At 33.4% G+C, this 12,059-nt stretch overlaps 2 protein-coding genes across 2 annotated transcripts; both read left to right on the forward strand.

Annotated features, from left to right (window-relative positions):
- Positions 1 to 2,687: 2,687 nt before the first annotated feature.
- LOC113855087 (AP-3 complex subunit delta) lies at positions 2,688 to 6,108 on the forward strand. Its single transcript, XM_027486555.1, has one exon. The coding sequence runs from the start codon at positions 2,748 to 2,750 to the stop codon at positions 5,673 to 5,675; it is 2,928 nt and encodes a 975-aa protein (XP_027342356.1). The 5' UTR covers positions 2,688 to 2,747; the 3' UTR covers positions 5,676 to 6,108.
- Positions 6,109 to 8,560: 2,452 nt separating this feature from the next.
- On the forward strand, positions 8,561 to 11,655 carry LOC113855802 (glycosyltransferase BC10-like). Its single transcript, XM_027487432.1, has 2 exons — positions 8,561 to 9,100; positions 11,014 to 11,655. The coding sequence occupies exons 1-2, from the start codon at positions 8,561 to 8,563 to the stop codon at positions 11,653 to 11,655; spliced, it is 1,182 nt and encodes a 393-aa protein (XP_027343233.1).
- The last annotated feature ends 404 nt before the right edge of the window (positions 11,656 to 12,059 follow it).

A 12,059-nucleotide genomic window follows, 5' to 3' on the forward strand; every position in this document is an offset into this window, starting at 1 on the left:
TTACAGTGCAATTAAATCAATGGAAGTAACTATAGATTTTAAATTTAATTTTTATCGTCATTGCACTCAACAATATTGCATATTATTTTTCAAATTTTTTTTATAGCTATATAGTGAACAGGCTCAAAATTTTAAGATCTAAAGCTATTTCACAAAAACAATTAAGATGATTAAAAAATAGTTTATTCTCAAGAAAAAATAACTTAATATAAAAACTATATAGTGTGGCTAAAATAAATTGACGTGTTACCATCATTAATAATAAAATAATATTTTTGCGAGTGTGAGCGACATTAAAAAAACGACCATACATTAGTAATAGCCAATTTAATGACGAAACGTAAACTGTTAAGAAAGAAACGGTTGTGTGGTATTTTATTATTTGTCTATGGCTCGTCGTTCAAAAGGCTTGAAGTTGGAATCGGCAGAGAGACGAAATGTTGTTTACGCAATAAATTTTGTTTTTTATATATGTAAAAAGTAAAATAAAATTATTATTAAATAATTAATGTGATAAAAATAATATATATAAGAATATTTATATGGAGAGATAATGCAGTATTACGGGTGTGCATGAATGTGCAGTGTATATTTGGAGGGACTGACATTAAACAAAAGGGTAGTCAACAAAATTGATATATTTGAAGTGGGCATGTAGAGGTGCGTTTAGCGCATATAGAAATTGAAGAATATTGAGAAACGAATAAGAGGAGATGGGTATTACATTAGTTGAATTTGTTTGTAGGTGGAAAGTCATAATCAAGGAAATATAAAACGGTGGGTTTTGATGAGCATTGACGAGCGCACATGAACACACGAGTACACAATGTGGATTCAGTTTGTTGGCGCTTCCCAGAGGCACGCCCGGCTAAGCTTTACACTGTCTTCGCCTTCCACATCACATTTCTTGTCCTCTTCACCCCAATCAATTAACCCTTCTACTTTTCTTAGTAATATTTCTCTCTATTTATAAGGGTATTATTATTTTTTAATAAATTTTAATTATTAACTACTATAATATTATATGATTATTAGTGTTAGCTTTGTAAAGCAGTTGGATTTTAAAGAAAGATGTGGATTTATTAAATTGAATGATTAGATGAACATTCGAAAAAAAAAGAAAAAGGAAAGAAAGATGAACGTAACTATCGTCTTTATCTCCTCCTCCTTTACATACGCATGTATTAGACACAGCTATGGCACACGTCTGGCCATTAAAATATTGACATGTCCTTTTACCCAAATGGATCCACTAAGGTTACAGGTTTCTACCTTTTTGATTTTAATCCCACTTTAGTTGGAGATTCCTTATCCGTTCCTTCAATAGTCAATCCCAAACTATGTAACTTTACCCTCATATATTTATATAATAGTACATATATTGTTCAGGGCATTTTCGTATCTAACTTCCCTCCCACTGTATCCCCATCTCCCTTTTTTGTTAGAATTTAGACCCACTTATGCAGCATTTGGGGATAACCAAGTTGTCAATGGTGGCATCCACTGAAAGAACACCCATTGCATCCCATGAAATTTTGACCCTCCATATTTCTCGAATAATGATTAATTAATACTCAGTTAAATTAAAAAATTATTTCACACACTTTTAAATTTTTTTATTTCAATCTTTTTATACAAATTTCTATATTTTAGTGTTATTGAATACACGGATTAAAATTTTAAAAAATTATAAACATTTTTTATGTAAGAATCGAATTGTAATTTTTTTAACACATGAACTAAAACAAGTAACGATATTAATATCAAATTCCATCCCCCAGAAAAAAAAAATAGCAGAAGGCTCCACTGAATAAAGCAGGGATGGAAATTAAATGTTATTCAATCGTCAAAATGTTAGTGGACAATTATGATCCGAAGAATGAAAATCAACGAGCAATCTTAATGGCTAATAATAGATTGAGAATTGATTAGAATGATATGCCCATCTTTAGGGAGGCTCAATTGATATGTTATTTGGATAAAATATATATGATTCTAGGAATTTCTAAACGAATTTGTATGTTTTGTTGTTCACAAGTGGAGTAGTAATGATTCAGAGGTTTCAATTCAAACTTACATTTAAATCCATTAAAACATGAGCATAATTCTACATAAAATTGGGTTTCAACATGCTTTAAATTTTATTTAACATCAGGAAAGGAAAGTCACCTTCAGTAAAAATGCATTGCAGCATTAGTACATGTAAGAAGACAAATTATAATTATTATTATTTTGTTTAGAATAAATTAATATTATTGAGTGACCCGTTTATATATCCAGGGCCTTTTTATTTTTTGAGTGTTGGGGACTATAGCTACTGATTTAACCTCACTTATGTGACCCAAAGTAAGGGTACCTTTTTGCTTCACCAAGTAAATAGAGTCATATCAACATGGATAGGAGTGAAAAGTGTCAGTAAGCATGACCTAGGGTGGGGTGCTTAAGCTTTATCTTGCAGACACAGGTTTCCATTTTTGATTGGTGAAAAAAGGGTTAGAAAGTAAGGAAAAAACAAACACAAGTCAGTGCTCAATTATCATGTCAAAGGTGGTCGAATAATTATTTTTGATGGGCTAAGTAGAATAAAATCTGTGTGGGCAATTGTTTAGAAGCCCATTGGTCTTGGGAAGCTTGGGCCCAACAGTTGAGCCCATTTCGAATCCCCTCCTTCCTCCTCTAGCAAGATTGTTTCATTTCAAGTTCAGACGGAGACTCTTAGGATCATCGTTGATTGAGGGGGAGCACCAATGGCAGGGTCTTCGATTATGGAGAACCTGTTCCAACGGACGCTGGAAGATATAATCAAAGGCATGCGTCTCCAACTGATCGGAGAATCCACCTTCATCTCCAAGGCCACGGAGGAGATCCGCCGCGAGATCAAATCCACCGATCAGCAAACAAAATCCACCGCTCTTCAAAAACTCTCCTATCTCTCCGCCGTCTACGGCGTCGACATGTCGTGGGCGTGCTTCCACGTGGTGGAGGTGATGTCCTCTTCGCGCTTCGCGCACAAGAGGATCGGTTACCACGCCGCTTCCCAATCCTTCAACGACCACACCCCCGTTCTTCTCCTCATAACCAATCAGCTCCGTAAGGACCTCTCTTCCACCAACGACTTCGAGGTAGGCCTCGCGCTTGATTGCTTGTCTCGAATTGCCACTCTCGATCTCGCTAGGGATTTGACTCCCGAGGTTTTCAAATTGCTCTCTACTGCTAGGGTTTTCGTTAGGAAGAAGGCTATTGCCGTCGTTTTGAGGGTCTTCGATAAGTATCCTGATTCTGTTAGGGTTTGCTTCAAGCGCTTGGTGGAGAATCTTGAAAGTTCTGATCCTCAGATTGTGACTGCGGTCATTGGGGTTTTTTGCGAAATGGCTTGTAAGGATCCTAAGTCGTATCTTCCGTTGGCGCCGGAGTTTTATAGAATTTTGGTTGATTCTAAGAATAATTGGATTTTGATTAAGGTGTTGAAGATATTTGGTAAGTTGGCTCCATTGGAACCGAGGTTGGGGAAGAGGATTGTTGAACCTGTTTGTGAGCATATGAGGAGATCTGGAGCGAAGTCATTGATTTTTGAGTGTGTTAGGACTGTGCTCACTAGCTTGAGTGATTATGAATCTGCTGTTAAGCTTGCGGTTTCAAAGGTTAGGGAGTTGTTGGTTGATGAGGATCCTAATCTTAGGTATCTTGGGCTGCATGCACTTTCAGTTGCTGTGCCCAAGCACTTGTGGGCGGTCTTGGAGAATAAGGAAGCCGTGATTAAGGCGTTGAGTGATGAGGATTTTAATATCAAAATTGAGTCTCTCCGCCTGTTGATGGCCATGGTGTCTGAGAGCAATGTTGCGGAAATCTCCGGGGTGTTGCTCAATTATGCGTTGAAGTCTGACCCCGAATTTTGCAATGAGATTTTGGGTTCCATTTTAACCACTTGTTGTAGAAATGTGTATGAGATTGTTGTTGACTTTGATTGGTATGTTTCTCTTCTTGGAGAAATGTCGACAATTCCTAATTGCCAAAGGGGGGAAGAAATTGAGACTCAGCTCGTTGATATCGGCATGAGAGTTAAGGATGCTAGATTGCAGCTTGTTCGGGTTGCTCGTGATCTGTTGATTGACCCTGCATTACTAGGTAATGTCCACTTGCATAGGATATTGTGTGCTGCTGCTTGGGTTGCTGGAGAGTATGTTGAGGTTGCAAGCAATCCGTTTGAACTGATGGATGCACTCCTACAGCCTCGTACCAGTCTCTTGCCACCATCAATAAGAGCAGTTTATATTAATTCTGCTCTTAAAATTTTAATTTTTTGCTTAGACTGTTACCTTCTGCAACATGAAGGGGCCGCATCCTCATTTTCTGGTAATTTGGCTGGGGGACAGTCTGAGTTGTTTGTTGTAAAAAAATACACTGCAGGTGCTGAATTGGCAACGTGTGAAGATTCAAATTATGAACAGGATGAGGGTTTTAACCCAAGGAATGCAACTGAATCTTCTGAAGATCTTTCTGTTGAAACTGACACAGATAGAGTTGTCACTCATGGCCAAACATTTACACCTCCTATTCTATTGGCAAATAAGAATTTAAAGCCTGAATCCATTGTAAGCCTATTGAATAGAATCGAATTAGTTTTTGGCCCGCTAGTAGCAAACCAGGATGTTGAAGTCCTTGAGAGAGCACGTAACATACTTGCCCTAGTTCTGTTGATTAAAGCAGAAATAATTGATAATTCAGTCCAGAATGTGGACAGTATGGACAATAAAGATAGTCAAGTTTCAGCCATTATCAAATTGATGTGTGATGCTTTTACCGTGGAACTTGGTCCAGTCTCAACAAGTGCACAGGGAAGAGTCGCTATACCAGATGGTTTAGTTCTTAAAGAGAACCTTGAAGACTTACAAGCTATATGTGGTGATATTGAATTACCTTCGGCGAGTTCATTTTGCATAGGAGGTCCTCACCTTACCACTACTTCAGATGCTTCTTCATTCAATCTATTGAAAACTGAAGAGCCATTGAATGAATCTACATCCTTGATGGAACACCGTAAGCGACATGGATTATATTATCTTCCTTCAGAGAAGAGTGAAATTGTTCCAGATGATTATCCTCCCGCAAATGACCCAAAGTCAAACAGTAATATAAATGACGGAGCTGCAGAGCTTGCCAAGCTGACAGAGCAATCACTTCTTCTAAAAAAAAGGACAAGCCAAACGAAGCCAAGGCCTGTAGTGGTGAAATTGGATGATGGAGATGTGACAGCACTGATCTCAGTCAAAAGGCCGGAGCCAAGGGAAGATTCTCTGTCTGGTGCCATAAAAGATGTTCTTCTAGGAAGTGAAACCAAACTGAGTTTGTCTGAAAGTAATCCTTCTAGTAAGTCATCGAGGAAGCGAAAGGAGAAAAAGAAACTATCCACAGATGTTCCATCCGAAATGAAAGAAAATCTAGTTGATGCCGAAAAACCTGACCTTGAAAACCCAAATTCAAGTAGCAAAAGTCATGGTCATAGTAAAGTGAGAAGACAGAGAGGGAAAGAGAAGATTGTGGAAGAGGAGGAGCATGATCAGAGGGGGAAGAAAAAGAGTAGTCACCGCCATGGTAGGCGTAAAACTCATCAAAGAGAAAATTCACCCTTAAATGTGGTTTCCCAAACGCCAGTAATTCCAGATTTTCTTTTATAGCATTTGAGGATTGATTTTGATTTATCTTCATCTGTTGTTATTGACTGAGGCTGTTCACATGTATTCTTAGTGCTGAGCCCATAAGTTAGTTTTGTAGACTGTATGTACTTATTTTTTCTTTTGTCATTGCTTTTAATTTCTTTATACTATTATTTTCCTTGTTGTCTGTTTTTGGCTATACATGTCCCAGAAGTAAATTTTCAAGTTGGATGTTGTCTGGCAGCCTTTTGTTTTTCTAATACAGGGAGGAACTGTTATTGAAACTTTTGCCATTAAATTGTAGCCTTGTTTCTGGAAATTATCATGCTCTGAGCACAAGCTGTTGGAGAAAACTAGTGGATAAGTGCTTCTTTTTACTATTTTGTAAATAACTATGTTTAATAGTGCATTTACAGAAATTGAGATACAGAAGTGAATATATTGTTATTCTTAATATTTGTGAAAAAAAAAATCTTAAGCTACATCATTCTGAAACGAAGGGAGTGACTTTTTTACTTATTTTAATATTTTTTCTACTAAATAAAGAATATTGATAGAAGACTTAAATTAGCATCAAATATTTGGAACTTTCACATTACCTTGTAAATTTTAAGAATAGAATTATTATTTTTATTATATATATATATATATAGATTTATTTAATTTCCTAAAATATTTTGTTTAGGAAAGTCATTTATTTAAATTCCAAAAAGATATTTAAAGATTAGAAGATACAATATTCACCATTCAATCATTTTTATAGTTCATTGCATGAAATACAAATAATAATACATTTTTATTTCCGAAGGAAATTAATTTTAATCAAATGGAATGTTCAAAATCATTTCGTTAATAAATAATGTTTTAATCAAGCAAAAAAGTTTAATTGATTTATTTATTTTCACTTTACCCCTCATGGACCTTATCTAAAAATCTTGTCACGTGAATTAAAATACTGACCCAATGACATAAAAACAAAGCAGAAATATAAGTTCTTTACCATTTTTCCAAGCCCAGGCCTGGTAATTAAAGACATTAGCCTACATTCCTTTAGCCCTAAAAGAAATATGTCTGGGGTGTTCTACGGTGTGTAAAACAATGAGTTATGTATATAAAAAAATTAATTAAAATACATTAATAGTGTAAAAAAATATTTACATTATCATCCAGTCATGAAATTATATCTATAATAATTTTTAATTAGTTGATAATGTAAAAATTTTATATTGACAATGTATCAAAATTAAACTCTAAAAAATTTGAAAATTCATTATTTATTAGTATAATTGTGATAAATTATTATTTTTAATTTATTAAAATTGAATAAATTAAAATATATTGAAAATTTGACTATATGACACTGAAATAACGGAGAATATTTGATATTATAGCTATTTAAATGAAGGAAGGACTAGTTGTGATTGCTTATTAAAAGAAAGAATGATGATGAAGGGCTAGATCAACTAAATTATATACTTTTCATGTTAAACTGCAATATTTAAATTTTGAAATTAATTATAATTAGTTAATATCATTATTTATTTTTTTTCAACTGCAATATATTTTTTACATTATTTTAATGGCACATTTATTTAATTTTTTTTATCAACTTCGTTTATTTTCATTGACTATATGTTATATCTCATCATATTTATTCTTATATTTTAAACTATAATAATGTATTAATTTAAAAAAGAGGTCTATGATTTCATTTAACTTTTTCACTCTTTTTCTTTTCTGAAAATATTATGAATCGTGTGTATTTTATCTATATATATTGAAGGATTTTTTATAGTATCCCAAGGCAAAACATTCGTATAGACACATCTTAGATTTTGTATTTATTTTTTAACAATTTTCAACAGATTTAGCCGTAGTTGAATTTGTTGCTCGGTGAGATTCTAAAACATTACTTAATAAGAGTAGATATCGTGAATCGTGATATTAATTATTTTTAACGGTCTGACTTATGCATGTTCACAAAGTTTTTGGTATAAAAAAAATCAAAAGCAACGTTAAATTATTTTTTTTATTCTTGTATATCAGGTCAATATGTTTCAGACCCAACAATGGTAAAGAATTAAAAATGATTTTATTGGTCAACTTAAAATTTTATTTTATTTTACTAGGATATGTTTTCGTTTCAATAATCTCTTTCTCAAAAAGAATTAGTTTAACTAATTGCATGGTCACAAGTTTTACAAACAATGAAATGAAGCCTTGAATTATTATTTTTTAATTTACATTAATAGTGTGAGAAAAATTATACATTACTACTCAATTATGAATTATCATATCAGCAATAATTAATACAATAATCATATTTAAGTATATTTTGATTAGTTAATAATGTAAAATTTTTTACACTATGAGTGGATACAAATTGAAGTATTTCCTAACTCTCTTATTTTTTGTTAGTACATTTCATAACCAACATATTGTAAAAATAAAAGAGTGGAAAAAACACACCCACTTCAATGTAAATTTATTTAAACTGTCACCACAAATATCCTTTTTATATTAATTATTAAAAAATAAACTTTTTGATGTGTTTAATTTTAATATACTGTTATTGTAAATATTTTTACACCGTCAGCCAATTAGAATATAATGCGAATATACCTTTTTTTCATAAAATTTAATATTAGAATATGGTAAATAAAATTTTTTATGCAATCAATTAAAGTATACATAAATATAATTTATGTATTCATTAATAAAAAAATAAATGATTCTTAAATTAGATCATAGTTTTCACACTTCCGTCAAATACAGAATATAGATAATTTTTGTGACCAATTTTAGTATCATACAGAGAATAGACCAACCAACATTCTGTATCAATATTTGATCCTTCCCTCTCCCTCTTTTCTCTTCAACACCTATTCTCGTTGATCATCACCGCCATGAAGAATAATAAGCACCAAGAACGTTCCTGTGCAACAGCCAAACTCTTCAGTGCTCAACCACATATGCTTAACTTCTTTCATGTCCTTGTATTTACTATTGGTTTTTTCATTGGAATCACCATCACTTTCTATTTCAAAGACTTGTCTCTCAACTTTCAATTCCAGCAAGTTCTCCACCCATCTTTCTCTCCTTCTGTTCTCATCTCAACGTCAAATAATCATACGAAAGTCACCAACTTCACCCAAAATGGGTTAAGGGGTTTCTTAAGACCAACCAAGGCTATGCACGATATGACTGAAGAAGAGTTGCTGTGGAGAGCTTCTATGGTTCCTAGGATTCAGAAACTCCCATTCAAACACACCCCAAAGGTTGCATTTATGTTTTTGACAAAAGGACCTGTGTTTTTGGCTCCTCTATGGGAGAGATTCTTCAAAGGAAATGAAGGGTTATATTCTATCTATATCCATTCACACCCTTCTTTCAATCAAACAGTGCCTACAAATTCTGTCTTTCATGGCCGCAGAATCCCAAGCAAGGTCAGTGTGTGCTATTTTCTTAAACATTTCGTAATTGGCTTGCATTTTCTGTGTTCAGTCTGTTCAATTTCATTAAAATAATTAAAAGAAAAAAAAATACCCCCCCCCCCCCACCTTCAATGGATCATAGATCACAGCACAATGCACGTTTTAGCTTTTAATATCTGTTAACGTACTCAAAGTGCAAGAATAATAATAATGAACTTTGCCCCAAAACCAAGGGTATGTATTGAAGTCTTTTTACCCATTTTTTGGGTCAAGTACAATATTTTTCCAATTCCATTCACCTTTTGGGATTTCTTGGCTTTTATGAGACGGTACAAAACCGATTTTGATAATAATGTCAAACACGAGGTGCTCCTCAATAAACGCCAAAATTAATGGTTTCCTCAATTTATTGCATGTGTTGTGTTCTTTTGACAAAGGCCTGCAAGTCTTCAAGAGAAAATTAGAGCACAATTATTTGCTAATGATATATTCTTTTTCCACTTTTTACAAGAGTGTTTTTATTTTCATGAATCTAGGATTCAACTTTAAGTTTTGACGTTCTATTTCAAGTTTCAACATGACAATGTATGTTATAATGATCACACGGTTCTTCTCTTCACTAAACATGTAGATGATATTGCTAGGCAACTACCTAGGTACTAAGTTATTTCAGGATTTTAATTATACCCATTATTCTATAATAAAAATAAGTTCCTTCTTCTTATTATATGCTTAAACAAAAAGAAAACCTTGTGAATAGGGTAACACCTGTCTGCATGAACCTGAGCAGCCACTTTTTTATAAGAGAATTTCTTCCAATTAGAGTTTAACACTTTATATTATGAGTTGTGTAGCGTATAGTCTTAGTTTAGAGTCACATTCGTGGTCAGGACTTGAGGATTTCTTGTAAAAGGAAACTTTGATGAACGATACCAAATAGTCAGATACCAGCTAAGCCTGCAAACAATCAATCCCTATACTTGCAAATAATGGCATTTCAAATCATTTATTCAGAATGAGAAAAATTATACTTTTACTGGATCTATTATTCTTTAAAGTGAACCAATTTTTTATAATAAAACCCATAGTTATTGTATCTCTGTGGACAGTGGTTATTCGTCAATTGGTCATCCATTTGTTCTTCTTGGAAAAGGATCTGAATTCCCATCATTCCGTACAGTGAGATAAAGTAACCTAAACTATGTCCCCAATCTAATTTTTTTCCTTGTTCTTGTTGGTTGCTTCCGGAGTTGAGATGTTAAAGCAAACTGTGAATGCTTTTCTTTGATTCCACTCCTTTTGCACTTCCAAGAAAATTCTATTCTTCTCCATTTGCGCACACTTTTAAACGTCCTCATCAAACTTTTCATAATTCCTTTCTTCATACTGTCTCTCACATGCAACAGATAATCTGAACATGCAGCTCATAAAACTTCTAACCATTTTGTTTTCAAGACATATATCAAATTGGTTTGGGTCTCAAACTAAACACATTAGTCTATTAATGGACATGGGCTCATTGTCTAATAAAAGCCCAAGAAGAGCACTCTCAATTTGATCCATTATGTTTGCTATGACAACTTGCTTTTAGTGATTTGAATCCTGTCACGTTTTTTTAGTAGCATGATATAGTCACGTTGTTGAGAGAAAAAAACATTTTTTAATCATTTTTAATTAGTGAAACTTACAACCAATTAAATTGGGTTATTATTTGACAAAAAATGTATCTTGCTCTCTCGAACATGATCTATTATATTACTTATCACCATGGGATGTTTCAAATTCATTCTTTTAGAAATTAAAAACGAATGTTATTTTTTTCTTAATAAAAGTTAAATGAAACAAGTACTTCAGCACTTGAAATACTTTTATCCGAAGATATACCAATACTTCTTAATTTGGTTTCTTCCGGTAACACGATGCAGGAGGTAAGATGGGGTGACTTCAACATGATAGGGGCAGAGAGGCGTCTCCTAGCAAATGCACTTCTTGACTTTTCAAACCAACGTTTTGTTCTACTCTCAGAATCATGCATTCCCTTGTTCAACTTCTCAACTATCTATAATTACCTTATGAACTCAACCAAGACCTTTATAGAAGCCTATGATATGCCAGGCTCAGTGGGTAGAGGGAGGTACAGCCCAAGGATGAGGCCACAAGTTAAGCTTTCTCAGTGGAGGAAGGGCTCACAATGGTTTCAAATAGACCGTGCCCTTGCCATTGAGATAGTCTCTGATCAACAATACTTCCCAGTGTTTAAGAAGTATTGCAGGAATGGATGTTATGGTGATGAACACTACTTGCCCACTTTGGTTAGTATCAAATTTTGGCAGAGGAACTCCAATAGAACTTTGACATGGGTTGATTGGTCAAGGGGTGGACCCCATCCATCCAGGTTTATGAGAACGGATGTGACTGTTGAATTTTTGAATAGGCTAAGGTATGGGAGAAAATGTCAATACAATGGCAAGAGCACCAATGTTTGTCATTTGTTTGCAAGAAAGTTCATGCCCCAGGCTTTAGATAGATTGTTGAGGTTTGCTCCACGGATAATGCAATTCAATTGATTTGTGTTTGTTCCTACTTCCTTTTTTTTTTCCTTTTCCATTTTATATATAGATGATCAGGGTTTAAATGGACTACTATTGAAGTATTTTACATAACTATTCATTTGTATACTGTATACTGTAAACAATACATGTTATAAGAAGTTTTTATAAATAGCTTTCCTATATCCTCCTAATAATCTTCTTATTACTTTATAAAATAAGTAATAAATGAAAATTTTCATGTATTATTATCTTGAAAACATAAAATATACTTAACATTTTCTTGATTTAATAATTTGGAAGATTTGTAAAAATAAAGAGTAGAAAGATTTAACATTATTCTTTTTTTTTTTATAAAAGGAGTATACATGTGGATATAAAGTGAAGCTTTTTTTCAGTTTAGTTGTCTTGAATTTCTCGAT

This window comes from Abrus precatorius, unplaced genomic scaffold (assembly GCF_003935025.1).
Source record: "Abrus precatorius isolate BTA unplaced genomic scaffold, Abrus_2018 Scaffold11, whole genome shotgun sequence".
NCBI classification, from domain to species: Eukaryota; Viridiplantae; Streptophyta; class Magnoliopsida; order Fabales; family Fabaceae; genus Abrus; species Abrus precatorius.

Bases quoted from the DNA above. Each gene is read 5' to 3' on its own strand.
- LOC113855802 (XM_027487432.1), top strand. From the start codon at position 8,561: ATGAAGAATAATAAGCACCAAGAACGTTCCTGTGCAACAGCCAAACTC. The intron at 9,101-11,013 runs GTCAGTGTGTGC...AACACGATGCAG, and splicing joins GCCGCAGAATCCCAAGCAAG to GAGGTAAGATGGGGTGACTT.
- LOC113855087 (XM_027486555.1), top strand. From the start codon at position 2,748: ATGGCAGGGTCTTCGATTATGGAGAACCTGTTCCAACGGACGCTGGAA.